The 17,195-nt window shown below is 47.6% G+C and overlaps 2 protein-coding genes across 7 annotated transcripts in view; both read left to right on the plus strand.

Moving 5' to 3' along the window:
* NLRC5 (NLR family CARD domain containing 5) overlaps positions 1-12,582 on the plus strand; it is a 58,983-nt gene extending 46,401 nt beyond the window's left edge. For 5 of the 6 annotated variants that reach the window (XM_075510291.1, XM_075510293.1, XM_075510294.1 and 2 more), the window contains 10 exons: positions 69-152; positions 860-943; positions 1,877-1,960; positions 2,836-2,919; positions 4,012-4,095; positions 5,463-5,546; positions 5,715-5,798; positions 7,906-7,989; positions 9,115-9,198; positions 10,326-12,582. In XM_075510291.1, coding sequence (XP_075366406.1) covers positions 69-152; positions 860-943; positions 1,877-1,960; positions 2,836-2,919; positions 4,012-4,095; positions 5,463-5,546; positions 5,715-5,798; positions 7,906-7,989; positions 9,115-9,198; positions 10,326-10,407 — 838 coding nt within the window. In that variant the 3' untranslated portion in view covers positions 10,408-12,582. The remainder of the gene's footprint in view (positions 1-68; positions 153-859; positions 944-1,876; positions 1,961-2,835; positions 2,920-4,011; positions 4,096-5,462; positions 5,547-5,714; positions 5,799-7,905; positions 7,990-9,114; positions 9,199-10,325) is intronic. The other variant, XM_075510296.1, reaches the window with a different exon arrangement.
* A 2,606-nt stretch (positions 12,583-15,188) lies between these two features.
* The window catches only part of CPNE2 (copine 2), a 57,855-nt gene continuing 55,848 nt past the window's right edge, over positions 15,189-17,195 (plus strand). Inside the window, exon 1 of the mRNA XM_075510302.1 lies at positions 15,189-15,309. The gene's annotated coding sequence lies outside the window, so the exon portion shown is untranslated. The remainder of the gene's footprint in view (positions 15,310-17,195) is intronic.

A 17,195-nucleotide genomic window follows, 5' to 3' on the forward strand; every position in this document is an offset into this window, starting at 1 on the left:
TCTAGCCTGGCTTGTGATATTGAATAACACTAGCTTAATGTCCATTTTCCTGGGGATGTTGTTTCCAGCTTGAACCATAACAGTATTGGCAATGATGGCTGCTCCAGACTCGCAGAAGCCTTGAGGAATATGCACTACCTGGAGGAAATCAAGTAAGTTTCTCCTTTCTTGCAGTCTCTCATCAGCAGAGAGGTGACCACTAGTGCCAACATTTGGAGAGACCCATATGTGCTTATACACCATGTTGTAACAAAAGCAGGGAGGTTGCAAAATGCTCATGTGTGAGTATTGGGCTAGAGGAAATCAGAGCTTGATGTTCAGAAGAGGATAATTTGGTCTAACCCACCTCTGCTGCAGTCACATAGAAAATAGATTAAACAGCCTCTGGATTTAAATCTTCTCTGGAATCCCTGGGATCCAGAACAGAGCCAGAGGCCCCCTTTGCTCCTGGGAGAGCCCTGGACCTAGCACTTCCCTGCTCTGAAAAGATCTGAATCTAGAGCAAACCCCAGGCTTGCTGTGCTTTTTTTCCTCTCTCTCTAGCCAGATTCTGTCCATTCTCCACTGTAGTAGTTTGGAAAATAATAACCAGCTGTTGCCTATTATGGTATTCTGGCTGAAGTAATTTCCCACCCATTAACAAGATCCAGTGATTTTGATTGCTCTTTGCAATTTTTTTTTAATGCCTCATTAACAGCTATTAGTGTTTCATGAGATAGTTGAGACAAGCAGCTCTTTGATTCTGCTGCCAAGGTCAGAGGTGTCATCCAGCAGATGGGAGACATTAAATAAGATCTCATACTTTGCTTGACGCTTAGCATTTTCCTTTACAACACAGCCTTTCTTCTCTTCTTTAAAGTTTAAGCCACAACAAGATTGGAGATTCAGGCCTGATAAATCTGGCTGCTGTCCTGCTGGAAGTGCAAAACCTGAAGAGAATTGAGTGAGTCCCTTTGTTTTGTTTGCACTGATTTTGGTTATGGCCACAGTTGGTGGGGAAGCCTGTGTGGAAAGCCCTGTGCCACCTTCATTTAAACAATGTTCCACCTCCTTCTAGCATTTTCAATGTCATTGAAGACCTGATACGAAATCTACCAAACCAATGGAAGGTGTTCCCTCTCCTGCCCTCCCCATGTACAGCTGGGACTGGCAACGACTTTTTCTGCCAGTGCAGAGACTCTCTGAGACTGAAAGTTGTCCTCGTGGAGTCATGCCCAGAGACAGTGATGGGCATTTGCCAGCCTTCGCTAGCTGTGAGAATGGAGAGATCTCTGGCTCGGTTGTGTCCTGGAACATAAATCTGCAAGCTTGTGGGGAATCATACAAGTGTTAGATCCATGCAGCACCTTTCCTTGGGCTATGTAGGGTTCCCAGCATGGTGGCTCCCAGTGTTGCTACACTGCTTTCTTTTACCAGTGGAAGTAGAGGTGAAATTGAGAATTTGTCAAAGCGAGGACACAGTTTCTAGACAAGGCTCTCTCAGAGACATGGATTCAAACTTTCCCTCCTCCAAGGGAGCAGAAATTAGAGCATCCAGGCTGTTTGTTAGGCTCAGATTTGGGGTATGCCTTGTAATTTTTTGAAATTACAAAACTGGAAATGACTTGAACAAGAAAAGGAAATTCCCAGTTCTGTCTGGGAGAGGGAAAACTGCTCCTTCCCCCCAGTACCTGCAGGGGCAGAAGTGACTCAGTACTTGACAAAAACACACTACAAATCCCCAGGCCATTTTCCGGAGACCTGTGTCTGCAGCCCTGTGTAGCCCATTGTTGCGGTGACCTAAGTCTCCCATCACACCAGGCAAACTGTGAAATATCTTAAGCTGGTACATTCTGGTTCTTGTTCAGTCACTGAGAGTCTTTTGTGTTTATTTTAGCCTTTCAGGGAACAGTCCTAGTCCTGCTGGAGGAGAAAAGCTGATGGAAGCTCTTGCCTATTGCAAGTGCATTGAGGAGCTACTGTAAGTGTGTCATTTACAATGTCCCTTCAGGAAGCTGGGCAAAAATCAGGGCATAGAAACCAAATCTAATCTGGCTCCAGTAAAGCCAAAATCATTTTTACCACTGATTCTTATGAGAGCAGGGTGAAAACTCACAGCTACATGGGATAGGAATGTGTGGTGCTGGATGTGGGAAGTTTGGGGATTGCTTGTTCACTGCAATCTCTCAGAGATTCCCAAGAACTGTACGGACTGCATCAGTGGGGAAGAACTGAATCTGCAGTTTAATAGGCATTTTCACAGGCATATGTGCTGTGCAGTGCCTGTGTTGCCTAAGAAATCAGCATTAATCTATATGGCTGCAAAAATGGAGGGAAGATGACAGATAGAGGCTTTACTCAGCCAAATTTATTATCAGTCGTCATTCCATTGCAGACCAGTTTATAGAACAAACATGCCCCTGCTATATTAAAGAAATAAAATAATAAAAAAAAAACAAATCAGAAAAAGTTATTTCTGTTACAGTTAGAATGCTGGAGCTATTCATATAACCTTCAGATTACAGCATACTGGACGAAGGTCACATATTAAAAAGTGCAATTTTGGTGTAATTCCAGCTCAGGACAACCCAGTCAGGAAGGGAGATCAGTATGCTCATGAGATGTGCAAGTCAGTTTTACTTCCCTGTTTAACTTCTGCTGCAGGATTACAAAACCTCGTTGTTCTTTTCTTCCACCCTCAGTGTCCTTGGAATCATGCATATTAGCTTCTTTCAGCATAGTCCCATGCACATGTGGGTGAGGAATAGGGGTCACAGATATGTGTGGGTGACACACAGGTGAGGAATGAGACTCTGTAGTTCACTGCAAGTAACATTTCATTTCTGCTCCTTCCAGACTATCAAGGAATGGTTTTGGAGACAGGACGGCAGTGAAACTTGCCCTCTGTCTGCCTTACATGACTAACCTCAAGATCCTGCAGTAAGTGTCAGCCTTTGCCCCAGGAAAGCTGGATATCCTGGGAATATGTGGGATGGTTGAAAGAAGGCATGGAAAAAGGCATAGACTGCAGTGGTGCACTGGTCTCTTGTTTAGACATTATTTTAACTGTCTCAGGATTGAGAAACCCTCCACAGTTACTCTGCTGCATCAAGTCATATCAACTATTCTTGTATAATCTCTTGCAGCGTTAACTTTAGAGATGAACCAGGCATTGTATACACAGTAAAATAACCCTTAAAATTGGTTTTGAGTATGTTAGCTTCTAATGCCTCTGGCTGTCTTCTCATTCTGGTGTAATGCAAGCATAAATATGAGCATCTTTTCTGGTCCCTCACTGTTTTGTGCAGGCACCTCTGAGTCATTTTACCCCCTGAACTCAGTAGTGTTACATTTCTAAACCTTTTATGGGAGTCTTTCTAGGGCTCTAACATGTAGAACTTTATCATACTGTTGTACAGTAACAAAGCAAGAAATTGGTGAGCTAGAAGAGCTCACTGGGCTCTGTTAGCCTAGTGGTGTGTTTTCCAGCCTATGTCTAAGGTATCGTCAAAAGATATCTTAGGAAAGGAATCCTAGTGGTGGGAGACTTCAGTCCTCTGGGTAGGTTCTTGTCTTCACTGGAAAGGTGTTGGGAAATCTGCAGACACGAGGTCCCGTCCACTTTTTGTTCTTAAGGCCGTTCCTCATTCATGTCAAACAGATCCCATGTGCACAGAGCTGGAGACAGACTCCTGGTGGTATTACGCAGCCTTTGCTTTTGCAACGACTGGCTGACTGTGCTCCTTTGTTGTGAGCATGGGCAAATCCACTGAACTTGCATGTCCTTAGCCCAGGTGTCACTGACAGCAGCAGGAGCCACGTGACATGCTAGCCACTTGCTGGCCCTCTGCTGTTGCCTCCCTGTTTTCTGGGCCGCTTCATTAAGACTAATCCACAAGGATCCCAGGTTATTACCAGCACCGGGCGCTGGTTCAAAAGATGTAGCAGTTACCTTCTTGGCAAGTTAAATATGAGCTTTTGTTACAGCTTTATTCTAAAATAATCTTCCAATGCTTATGTTTCTTTTGTTAGCTTGCAGAACAATAACATTGGGCCAGCAGGAGGGATAGAGCTGGCCAGAGCCCTGGTGGCGTGTGGGCTGCTAGAAGAGATAAGGTAGGCCATGGCAGGTGCACTTGGGATGGTGCCAAACATATGGACTGGTATCACTCTGCGTGTGGGAATCATTTCAGCTCACAGGCCTGAGGCTGTCGCGTAGCCTTTTTCCATGCTCAGGGTGAATCTGCAGAGGGCAATCCCTCCTCCTGTCCTAGACACTTTTCGTAGGATGAGAGGAGACACTCTCTGAAGGTCACTGCAGTGCACTGCCTGTGGGGCAGCTCAGATCACTTTAGATGTTAAACCTTGTTTGCCAGTGCTGTTTGCCAGGCTTTGTGTAGCCATGTGCCTTTCAACTACTGTATGCAGTAACCTGAGGAGCGGTAAAATTTCTAAATATGGAACTGAAGGAATGGAGATGATGTGAATTAACTCTTCCTGCTGCATCCTTGATGCCACCGTTCTTTGTTATGTGTTTATTTTTTGTTATATGTTTGTTATGTATTTGATTATTGTTATGTGTTTATTTATTATTTGGACAATGCCCTTAACAACATGCTTTAGCTTTTGGTCAGCCCTGAATTGGTCAGGCAGTTGGACTAGACAATCATTGTAGGTCCCTTCCAACTGAAATCTTCTCTTCTCTCTTCTCTCTTCTCTCTTCTCTCTTCTCTCTTCTCTCTTCTCTCTTCTCTCTTCTCTCTTCTCTCTTCTCTCTTCTCTCTTCTCTCTCCTCTCCTCTCCTCTCCTCTCCTCTCCTCTCCTCTCCTCTCCTCTCCTCTCCTCTCCTCTCCTCTCCTCTCCTCTCCTCTCCTCTCCTCTCCTCTCCTCTCCTCTCCTCTCCTCTCCTCTCCTTAAATTACCAGATGAATTAGGGTGTTGGTAATTTAGGTGTGAGATATGTTAGAGCAGGGAAGGTGTTGCCATGGCTTGTATTTGCTGGTAGATGAGAACAGAGCAGCACACTCTGGTAAAGGCTGGAAGGCAGTTACTGCTGCCTCCTGAGTCTTTGAGAGCCATGTCTTCTTCCCACTCTCCCTTACTGTCATCTCCTCTCAAGTCACACCAGTCATTAACTCCAGTATAACTTCTTATTTCCAGTTTCAAATACAACATGATGCGCTGCAGGTCTGTCCATCTTCGCCATTGGTATAACCCCATGTTACTGTCTGCAAACAATTCACTGCTGAATGGACTTACGTTGCAAGTTAGAGCAAGGCTGTCATTTCCATTTTACCAAGCAGGGAACTGACCCTGAGTTGCCATGTGCCAGTCTGGCTTGTCCCTGCTGTCTAGAGTCCCCACTTAGTCTGGGTACTAGTTATTGACTTGCTAATGCACGTAGATATGTTTTGATGGTGACTTTTCTCTGACTGTACCTGCTTTTTCTGTAGCCACTCAAACCTTTTTCATTACTCTTACAGTTTATCAGAAAATGACCTTGGGGAAGGAAGTATCCATGCCCTGTCCGAGGGACTGCCATGCTTTGAACACCTCCGGAAGATCGAGTGAGTACCAGGGCACTGAAGGCTGCCGGGGCAGAGCATGGCTGGCTTTGTTTGTAGCATTGCCAGGGCAGGAGTGTAGCAGATGGTGCTGGTGCTGGTGCTGTATTCCGCACCGGTTCTGACACCAGCGTATTGTGCCCTCTGTTTTTTGTCTCCCTGCTGCTTCAGCTTGAAACTCTGTGGAATCACTGATGATGCTTCAAAATCACTTTCTCATGGCTTCCGACAATGCCCTTCCATGGAGGAGATAATGTGAGTGTGGGAATGGATGGAGAGACCTTCAAGACACAGGTCACTCTTGTTTTAATGTCTGCTCCTGTTTTCAGCTCCAGTACACTTCTGATCCTGCTAAATACTTATTGATACTTACCACTAAGTAGTTTTTAGTGATAAATTCACTAGTAATTTACTAATTGACGAAATTCACTGCTAAACATTTCCTGGTATAACTAGCAACTTATTGGAGGCTGAATGTGAAGAGCTGAACAGAACATGGAGGAAAACGCTCATCTTCAAACTCTGCCCATTATCCTTGGTCTTTTAGCATCTGCTTTGTGAGGCAAGACAAATTCCCCATCTTGTTCTCCATGGTCCAAGTCTTGCCTCCATTTTTTTACAAGATAGCCACAGTTGGCTCTCAGAGCAGAGCAGGAGCTTCTCTGTGCAATTGTAGAGGCTGAAGTGAGAGCTCAAAGCAAAGTGAATTCAGCCTGTACATGAACAGGGTGTACCACCAGCTGCAGTCTTGCTCTCCACACTGGAATAAAAGGGGTTGCTCTGATGCGTGGATGTTTAACAGGTTTTCAATAAACAGCATAGATGGGCTAACTACATTCTGACATGTGTTCACCTGCCTAAGAGAACCTCAGTGAGAAGCCTGCCAGGAACCTGCTCCAGCTTACGTCTTTTTAAAAGCAATTTGCCCCACTACACTAGAGGGACCTTAACTTTAATTGTAGTACACAAGATCCCATGGAGTCAGCAGCACTCTCATCAATCCTGAGCTACCTGTAATTTTAATGAAGACTAACACTGCCTGAGGTGCTAGCAGGGTACAGACCTCCTAGGCTGAGATCACTCCTCTATCAGGATATAGATCTGCGAGACCTAGGCTCTCTAGTCATCTCTGCTGTGGCCAGCTGGGTGACACTTGATTAGCATGCTACTCTTATGTGCCTCAGTTCTGCAAAGTACTCATGGATAGTTTGAGTAAAATGATGCATGGGTCATAAGCCCACCAGACTTCCCTCTCCTTCCCCCAGAAGGTATTTGTGTGGAGATCACAGATCTCTTAGGACTCAGGGCATTAGGTCAAAGCCAGGATTTTATTGCCAGACCCATGAGAGGTCTCGCAATAATCCAGTGGAATAATGGGATGAGTAAAGCAATATTCAGTGCATAGTTGTGTCGCTTGCAGCATGGCACTAAGACTAGTTAACCATGTGGGGAGTTACTACTCCTGGATTACTAACAGATAGGCAGATTCTCCTTTAATAGTAGTGTTAGGAGGGGTCTTGTCTTGTCAGTGAAGGCATATGTGAGTTCTGTCATTGGGAAATCTGAGTGACACAGCGAGCAATATGCTGATACCCACGAAATCCCAGAACAGGCTGTGAGCTTGTTTGGTGGAAGGCCCCAATTCTTGAGCTGGATCCTGTCCTGCCTTTCTTTTTTTGGCTCCTACACGTGATACAGAAATTCTGGAGTTCCTCAGACGTGGGTAGAGGAATGGCCCTGTGGGGTGGCCCCAGAATCATTCAGCTGATTACTGTAGTGAAGCACTGATGGTGCCATGCTAGGTTTCTGTTTTCCAGGTGAGAGGGAAATGGCCAGGCTGTTCCGCCAGTGGCAAAGAAAGGATCTGAAGAATTTTCTCACTTGCTAATGCACCAGAAAGTGAAAAACCCAGCCTTTCAAAAGCCCTGCGAGCTATCCTTTGAAAGAGCTCAGAGTCAAAAGGCAGCTTTAAGAGCAGGTTGGAGAGACACCTTAGCTGCTGCAATAGTTTAACACCATCAGCACAAGGAGGAGTTCTCCTGGGGTAAAGCTGTGTGCTCAGCAGTCATTTCCGTCTTTCGCATCTCATTCCCTGGGCCTGCAGGACTCTCGAGATAACCAAAGTCCCCACGCTCTGTGGTGACGCTCCCTGGTGTCCTACCATACATGAAAATATGTGGTGAAACTGAGGAAACTCCTCAAAATTAAGCTTGTAAATCAGTGGAACATTTACCTGCCATGATAAGAGGGCAATAAGCTTTTTTAAACAGGCTAATCTGTGAGGGTGTTGTATCACAGCACTGCTGTTGTTCCCCTTGTGTTTATCAGCTGACTCACAGTTGGGATTTCTTGTCTGTCATAGACTGTCTTGGAACGCCCTTGGTGATGGAGGAGCCCAAGAGTTGGCCAGTGCTCTCCCAGGGATGGAAAAGCTGAAGATGTTGGAGTGAGTACAGTCCTGAGAGCAACCCCTGGAAGAAGACTTGTTTTTCTGTCTTTGAGCCTTCAACCACAGCACTTCCAAAAAGGGGACAGATGTTAGGAACAACAGACAGGCTTTTGCAGTTCAAATTCTTGCTTAGCATTCTTGCTGCACGCACTGAGGGCCAGCCTTGCTTGGGTGATACACAGCACGGAGAGGCATTTTTTATTTAAGGTGTTTGTAGTGTAGGTATCTAAGCAGAAGCTAGTCTGTGAAGGCCTCCTGTTTGAGTCAGGGAAGACAAACTGGTAGGTTTAGAACATGACTCATATCACCTAATGACCTCAGGTGAGCTGCTTCCTGCAAGCTTTTACTTCTTTTCAGTGTCTGGCATGGTCTAGATGGGTACCATGATCAGAGAGCCTTCCTTTGTGAAAGCCTGCAGCAAGGCAAGCAATCCATCCCCAGGATGGAGCTGCCAAATTGTGGGTGTTGGGCTGTAGGAGCTCACACGAAGCTCAGATGCAGCTCCTTTGCTGGAACTGCACTGCAACCAGCAGCTCGGGTCGATGTCACCAGCTCATGTGCTGGCCTGGTGGCATCACAGCCCAGCCCTATTCCGTGGGAGAGACTGTCATCTTCTGCTCAAGAACTGTTCATGGAGCTTTCCTCCTCTTGGCCCTTTGGAATATGTGGTATGTGTCTTCCATCTCTCAGCTGTATGGAAATAATAGTCTGTGGGTCATAGGAACTGAGTTTTATTTGTCTTGGGCAGGGAAACTACATAGTAGAGTCCAGCTGTTTTACAAGTACAAGCAGAAAGGTTGTGTCTGAGGCAGGAGGAGTCGTTACTAGCATTTTCTGGCACCAAGCTCACAGTGGGATCTGTTAGAGTGCTCCAAGGGCAAGAGATCTGCTTACAAGTCTTGTTGCTAGAGGGAGGTCAATTAGGGAGCAGTGCACACACACTTCTTGCATAAATAGGGCCACAGTCATAAAGATGAGGCTGATGTAAGTTGTATGGCATTGCTGTGCTTGTGCAAAAGTGTAGCTCTTCTGGGATAGGAGAAGGAGCCAGTGATTATTCAGCTGTTTTCCACTCTTGATTTGGTTTTGGATTTTAAAACTCTCTTTTTGTTTCTAAAACAGTCTGGAGAAAAATCGCATTGGTGCCTGTGGGGCCACAAAGCTAGCAGAGGAACTTGCCAAGTGCCCGGAAATTCAATTCATAAGGTGAGCAGGTATCACAGAGCTCTGTGGCTGGGTATCGGCTCAGCAAGGGGAAGTCGGGGTGACCAGTCTTGGGACAGACATGACCCATACTGGCCTGCTGCCCTGGGTTAGCTGGCATGGAATAGGATATTGCAGGGGACAAGACGCAAGCCAAGTAAGCTGAGGGTTTTCTAGGCCAGCTCCACCCCCGTCAGAAAGTCCTGGGAAAAAGGGACTGAAAAGCTTACTGGCTTTAAATGAGGTAAAACTGAAGACCCAGCTGTGTAATGTCCCCATCAGGAAGTTTGTTGCATTTTTTCCTGTAAGTTTTCTTTGTCCCATTACATCTGATTTCACTTCTGAGATACACTCTGTCCTGGGATCCGGACCTTGCAGATATTTGGACACCTGACTTTTCCCACTCTTTGTCACTGCTTCTCCAAACCCTGTGTATCAAATTCCACTAGAAACCTCTTGTAGGAGAGACCCACTCATCCTTCACTTGTTTGAAAAGTCACTCTTCTGAGAGTGCTTCTGGTAGCTTTCTGGTAACACAGGTCCCACAGCCAAGTGTTGGCTCCTATGGGAGCTGTCTCTTTGGCCTAAAACAGGCTCTGCCTTCCCTAGCTCTGCCTTCCCTAATAGTGAGAGCAGCCCGAGAGCAACCACTGAGGAATGTTTCCAGTCCCAGCTGGAGCTTGGGGCCCCTGTGTGCTTCCTCAGATTGGTGGGTGCAGCACAGCACGCAGTCCCTCTGACTCCTCAGGGCACTCTGCTTCACAAGGTAGAGGCACAGTATGGGAAGCTTTTCGGTAGACTCCACCAAATGAGGTAGGTGAAGAAGGGTGGCTCATGTAAATCAGGTTGCTTGTGCGTAACTCCGTTCTTCCTCCCCTTTCTGAGATCCTAGTGGCCTGAGGACTTTTCAAAGACTTAATCTTTCTCCCAAGCTAGATAAGTGAGTCCATCTCAGTGGGTAGGCAGCTGCTGGGTTGCTGCTGTGTCGCTGAGATATGGCCATACCTTGCTTCTGTCTAACTGTCGGACCTGCTTTGATGAAAACCCAAAGCTGCCTCTTCCACTGTCTTCGGCATGCCACCTCAGTAAGGTAACAGTAAGGTACAGTAACACATTTGCTGTCATTGTAGGCTGTGGGACAATCCAGTGCCCAAGGGCCTCACTGAGAATTTGACAAGCCAAGATCCAAGACTATGTTTCTCCTTCTACTAGCAAAGAAGAGCCTTTGCCTGACTTGGAATTGCTCTCTGTCTCCTACTGCCCTCAAAAATTGCACTGATGAATCCAGGAAACCAAAGTTCCTACAATTAAAAACTGTAACTATTAGGTCTTCCTTTGTTGCACTGAACCAAGTGTGAACACTTAGTGGTGATTTGTTTCTTGTGAGCTTTTATTGTACAGAAAAGCAAAAGACTGTAAAGAATCACTGCTGAGAAGGCAGTGTTCTTGGTGTAAAAACATTGAAGCTCTCTTCGAGAGGATGCGATGCATCTGCTCAGGCATGCAGAAAGCCAGCGGAGTATTTCATTATCTTTAATCAAGATTACAAGACCTACAGGGTGTTCCAGTAAGAGAATGCACATCCTCCAGGAGAGGATGTAAAATTATTTACAAAATTGTAAACTGTTGACCCTGTTAAAAATGCACTCAGACAGGCTGTTTGAAACTGTGTATGTTGTGTATAACTGTGTGTGAAATACCTCTATGATTTTTAGGCAAAAAATGGTAATATGTTTTTGTTTGCTTTATATCAGGCTCCTTTTCATACAGAATTGCCACAGTTTCCTAGTAGAAACTTCAAGACTTTTGAAATTTCAAATCATTGCCCAAAAGTGATCAATATTTATACTGTGATAACATGGAAAGGCTGATATCACCATAAATTTCAGTGAGAAAATTTAAAGTACTGAGGTTGTAAAACAATTTGTGAGAAAACTGTGACTATTCTGTGTGAGAGGATGTGCACTACTGACTATTTTCACGTGGGGTTTTCTAGACCTTTTGGAGTCTTTGGAAGACTTGATTGCACTAATCTCTTTGAGGTGAAGCGAGGGGTCAGTCAGCTTGAAATGTTGACCACATGGTAGATCCTTCAAGACTCTACTATTCCCTGAATCCCAAAGCCTACTTGTCGCTGGGCAATGGATGTTGGACCTGTGGAAACTGGAGGGAGAAGATCCCAAACACCAAGTTTGCTGCTTAGCGGAGGAGACGGACTACAGCTGCTCTTTGCATGTGTGGAAAGACAACTTGGGTTGCAGGAGTGTGGCCACGTTCGCATTATTTATTTACTTGTATTACAATGTTTTCCTTACATGTTTGTGCTGTAAATATTTAATCATTGTGGTGGATTTATTTATGGAATTTTGTTTACAGCAGTGTTTGCCTGGGGAGATGTAACTGATCTGATTTGGGGGGGGCAGGTGTTTGGAATGAGATGGAAGTACTAGTCCAGCAAATCTTTGGGCAGAGGGTGTGGACATCTGGTGCCCATTATTCCTGGGGGAGCCACTGTCCTTATTTAAAGATCAGCATTAGGCTCTGTGAGATACTGACATCGTTGCGTAGAGGTGGGACACATTTTTGCAGAGACTCTACTCTGAAAAGAGTTTAAAAGCAACAACAAAGAAAAAAAGGTAGTGAAATTCCTTATCAGGCCATAATTCAATGAAGTAATCAAGTACTTGAGATTCAAACACTGGAATTTAGGAAAAGCTTCACCAAATGTGGCTTTTATTTTCATCCTGTATTTTCAGATCTAGTTTGCAGATGCAAATCTTCCTAGTGCCCATTGGAGGAAGAGTGTGGCACAAAAGGCAGCGTGGTCACATACCGAAAGGTGTCTCAGTGCTGTTACCTCTTCACGGCTTTCAAGGTTTGTCAGCTGGGCTCTTCCCTGGTCTCCCGGGACTTCTTTTGGAAGTATGAGAGGTTGGACAGAGTTTGCAGTAACAGTCCGTTTCGGTGTGTCTGTGAGCTGAAAATTCAGTTTTTCCTGCATTTTAAACATCATTTTAGTAGGACTAAATACTATGTGTGATAAATAATAGAGGCTTTTTACTCTGTATGAAGAAGGAAAGTACTGGGATTGGACTTTTTAATGCACTTTATGATGGCTGTTTTGTCATCTTCGATAGCATCCATAGCCAGAGCCTTTTGCTGTTACCACAGGCCTAGGTATTGGGGGAAAACCAGAAAATACCACTGTCAAACAGATCTTTGTTCAGCTCCATTGTATCATCTCCTGATGCCACCCACCCCTGCATCGGAATTTCTTCAGGTGTTGCGATGATTTATTTTCCTCCTTTACTGGTGTGAAACATGCCTTCTTGCTTATTCTTTTTCCTTCTTTTTTGTTGGGGAAAAAATGTTCTTTAACTGAATAAATAAGAATGCTGCTTTGATGAGTGCTTGGCTGTTGAAGTCAGTTTTGTTTCTGGGTCTTGGGTGCTAACCCTAAATGGCTGCCTTGGGTAGAGCAGCCACTGTAGAGAGATCTCTTGGGTTTGGATCACATCGTTGGATTGTTTTCACTTGCAATGAAATGCACTATTTAAAAATAAATGAGACCTGAGATTGCCCCATGCAGTTTCCCTGACTCCTGAAGTTAGGAAGCATACATCTATACCATGAGGTTTGCAGTAACATAGCAAGGCATGCTACAAATACTGCTGCAGCACTTCTCTTGACTTGAGATGTTTAAGAGTGCCTCTGAAACCTAGATGCACACCTGCATTTCTCAGGTTCTTCCCCAAATTCAGGATTAGCTCCCAGACACACATCTGTCTGACCTGAGAGAGCAGCCATCCCAACAGAAGCCAGGGAAGGGACTTGCACGATGTCACAACACCTTTTCCAGAACACCAGGTGTCAGCAAAACCCCCAAAATGGGAAGCAGTTGTCTAGTCCAGCGATTTCGGCTACAACCCGGCTCTGCTGTATTTTGAGTGCGTGGGTTGCATTTTTAAAAAATTGAGATTTGGATTGAACTGTGTGTGAAATACAATAACACAATCGCTCCCTAGTTTGTTTCTTACATCGAATGCCAGGGTCTTTTAGACTGCCCTTCCCCAGAGTGCTTCCAATTTTCATTGCACTGCTGATGCCCATATTCCAGCTTGCAGTCATGTCTGAAAGTTTCCGAGGGGAACCTGGAGGCTTTGTCCAGTTTTGAGGGGTTAAAGGAAACTCCTGGTACGCAGGAAGATGTGAGGCTGTTGGGGATTGTGTGTGATGGCTGAATACCAAAACAATTCCCAAATAGCTAATTAACACGGGCCATTTTTAGAGCTGTTACTATTACGTTTCAGATTTATCATGGTCCAAAAATGGAAATGTATCAGGACGCTCCACACACCCCTATTGTTTCAGGCTGCCTGCAGTCTCTGGAAGACAATGTCTGAGCTAGTCAGTACTGGTTTCATACACAGAAGGGATTTTGTCCCCTGAGACCAGGTCTTTAGAAAGAAATACACTGCTGTAAATAAACATGCTGCTGGAGAGTGGTGAGGAGCCTGAATTTTGTGCTAGGGAACAGCCAGAGCCAAGCTGGGCCAGGCTTTTGCATGTGATGGCTGCTGTTTTGTAGAGCTGGAAATGCAGCTGCCGTTTCCCCTCTGCTAAAACCAGTTCCAGGTAGCACTGAACCTGCTGTGACTTGGAGGCATCATGCTGGGCAGGAGAGGACACACAGGAAAAACTGATTTTGGAGAAAATAGGCACATTGGCATTCATGAAAGACTGGCTGCCTCTCCCTGTTTCCCCCAAAGTGACATTTTAAGCCATGGGCATGGAAGTGGGAGGGTAGGTCTGACACAGACCCCACTTCTCCCACTGAATTCCTCTTTCAGGCACAACCTTATCCCTTCCTGTGATGGTTTCTAGCCGGGTTTACACAAAAAGAAGGGGTTTGCTCCTAAAAACTAGGCTCAGCTTTTACTTGGATGTTGCCTGTTGTGTTGCCTGCGCTGAGCAGTAGCATTCGTGACCTGTGAGCCCGTCCTGCATCCCCCTGCCCCGCTCCTGGGGTGCCGGAAAGGACGTAGGGCTGGTGGAGGGAGGGACCTCATCCACGCTGAAAACTGACTCGGTGCCTTGAAACTCTTCCGCCTTTAACAGCTCAAGCTGCAGGAGAGGGGAAAGCTGGCCAGGGGGAATACAGGACTTGCTTATTTTGCCCGTGATCTTTAAAAGCATGAACAGAGCCCATAGTAAAGGGCCCTGTGCAAATAAAGATGGTTTATTTAATCTGAAGCCTCAGAGGGAGGCTTCCAGTCTTATTACTCTATCTCCATATCAAAAATATCTATATAAATATTCCTGACACCTGATGGTGTGTCCACCAAGCATCAGGCGAGGTTGCTAATGGTATGTTGGGTACAAACCTCAGTGGTACCAGGCTGGAAGGGAAAGCATGCCAGCTCCTTGGGTCGAGCAGGGTGACGGGTAGGTGCAGTGCTGGCCAGCCTGGTGGCTTGGGCTCCCCTCCACTTCTGGGACATGCATTTGGGGCCCACCGGTTTTCCTTGTTTAACCAGCTTTTCCCTATTTGAAGTGGCGTCAGTGAGCCACTGCAGGGCACAGGGTCCTGACCCGGACCCCGTACTGATTTCAGCAGGGTGATGCCAGCACCGGGAGCACCCAACACCAGCCAGGCAGGGTGAACCCCACTGGCATCCAGGCAGCACAAAATCACTGTTTTTTGGTTAAGAGCAAGGGGCGTTGGTCCAACAAAGTTATGTTTTCATTGTAGCTGGCTGGATAACACGGAAAATAATTTTCCAGCTTTTCCACGCATTGTATTTTTTATTTTTTTAAAAGCTTTTTTGCAAAGAGTGAAGCGAAAGAAGCCAGCTGGGAAGTTTTGGGGTGGATCATTTTCTTTTTTTTTTAACCCGAGACACATGATGCTTGGCCGGGCGGGGGGATGACGGCGTGGGGGGAGCCCAGGCATGGCCGCGCCCGCCGCCCGCCCCCCGCCATCACCGTCCACCCCCCCGGACGTGGGGGGTGGGCGGTGATGGCGGGGGGCGGGCGGCGGGCGCGGCCGTGGGGAAGTGCTGAGCCCGCGGCCCCGCGGGAGCTGCTCGGCCCGGCCCGGCCCGGCCCGCAGCGGTGAGTACCGGCGGCCCCCGAGGATGCCGTGGGGATAACGGAGGGGCGCAGGGTGGAGGGCGAGGAGAGGGACCATCCGGCTTGACACGGGTGGCTGAGCCAGTCCCACGGCGGGATCGTTCACCGTGGGTCGGGTGGGTGGTGACAGCCGTGGGGGATGCACCGGCGGTGACCTCGGATATCCCGGTGGGAGGGTCGCACTGGCCGGCCAGCGTAATCCTGGTGTCAGCCCCCCGATAGGGACCTACGGGGCAGTGGCCCCACCGGCTTGTTCTGGGGATGCGTGGTATCCCTTCTGCCCTCCTTCCCCTGCGACAGACCCTCCATCCCCTGGGACAGACCCTCCGTCCCCTCGGACAGACCCTCTGTCCCTTTGGACAGACCATCCTTTGGGACAGACGTTCCAACCCCTGGATCAGACCCTTCATCCCCTGGGACTGTCCCCCCCATCACTTTATGCTCCCCTTCCCCAGCCGGGGCCCCTCTGTTCATGCACAGTGTAAAAGTTGTCCCGCCCATCCCCACTCTCTGTGCATCCACATCCACTCCTAAAGATGCCAACCAGACGTGTGACCCCCCCCAAGCAAATGCCGGGCCTGGTGGCTCCCCAAGGCTGGGGACGTTTGGTAGGGGTTTTTCCTGGCAGCTGCCGCAAGCGCCTCTCCTCCTCTGGCATCGAGTCGCGGGGTGGGGGGGGCGGATCTGGCGAGCTGAAGGCCGGGGAAGTGCAGAAGCGCTTCTTTGGAAGCTGGTTGCAGCCCGATGCTGCTCCAGCTGGTCATGATATCCTTCGTGAAGCGCATTTAGAGGGGAACAGAGAGGGTTTACACTTGCGGATGGGCTGCCCCTCTCCCCTTCTCTGTGCCCAGCAAGACACCTTGTCCTCCAAGACAGCAGTGAGCGGAGCATTTCGCTTGGCAGCATGAGGCTGCTCGGAGGATGGCAGGCAGGGAGGTGTTTTTCCCATCAGCTGCGCCAGTCTGAGGACCTGATGCAATAAGTTTCCGGGTGAGTAACCCTAATTTAGGCAAGCGGCTGGATTAAAGCCAGCGGGGCTGCAGGGCTGGAGGACTTGGTGGGCAAACACACCTTTTGGAGCTGGTGACCACAAGGAGGGTGGAACAGGAGACAGAGGTGAGTCGAGAGCTGAGCTTCTGTGGCAGAAACATCTCTGAAGGGCTGGGTCCTTGTTGCTGACTCCCCGAGAGCCTGAGCTGCTTCGTGGAAAGGAACTGGGAGGATCCCCGTGAACCTCGAGCCCCAGATTTGAAGCCTCCTGGAAATGCACTTGAACCTTGCTGGAGAAGCTGGAGTCAGAATCAGGCCGGTGCGAGCACAGCACAGGGGTGCTCAGTTCTGATATCGCTCCCCTCATCTCCGGCATCAGCCTCTTCCTGCCAGCCCAGGTATGGGGGGCTTTCATGCCAGTGTGTGACACCACTGTGCTTTTCTGGGGTCAGAAAATATTTTATTATGGGTCAGAAATCACATCCCATTGAAGCCCATTGGGGGACAGGGAGCAGAGCACTGGGAGGAGGAAGGCTGGGAACAAAAGCTTGGGGCACGTGGAAAGGATCTGTTTTGAAGAACTGAGTCGGTGGAGGATGTTTTCCTGGATTAGCCTCAGGGAAATGCTGCATTTGCTTTGGTTACAGCTGTGTGATAGCCTGGGACACACATTTTCTGGTGATGTGCATTTTTGTTTCTCTGCTGTTCCAGAGGAGCATCCCGACTGGGATAACGTAGAGGGAAGGCACCTGGTGAGGCTTCCAGCTGCCCCCAGAAGTGCACCTACCTGCGGTGTAGGCAGCCCCTACCACTTGCCCTAGGCAGACAAGCAGTCCTGGAGCTGCTCTCCAAGGACCCAGCATCCCTCACCACCCTGG

The sequence above is a fragment of the Mycteria americana genome, chromosome 8 (assembly GCF_035582795.1).
Source record: "Mycteria americana isolate JAX WOST 10 ecotype Jacksonville Zoo and Gardens chromosome 8, USCA_MyAme_1.0, whole genome shotgun sequence".
NCBI classification, from domain to species: Eukaryota; Metazoa; Chordata; class Aves; order Ciconiiformes; family Ciconiidae; genus Mycteria; species Mycteria americana.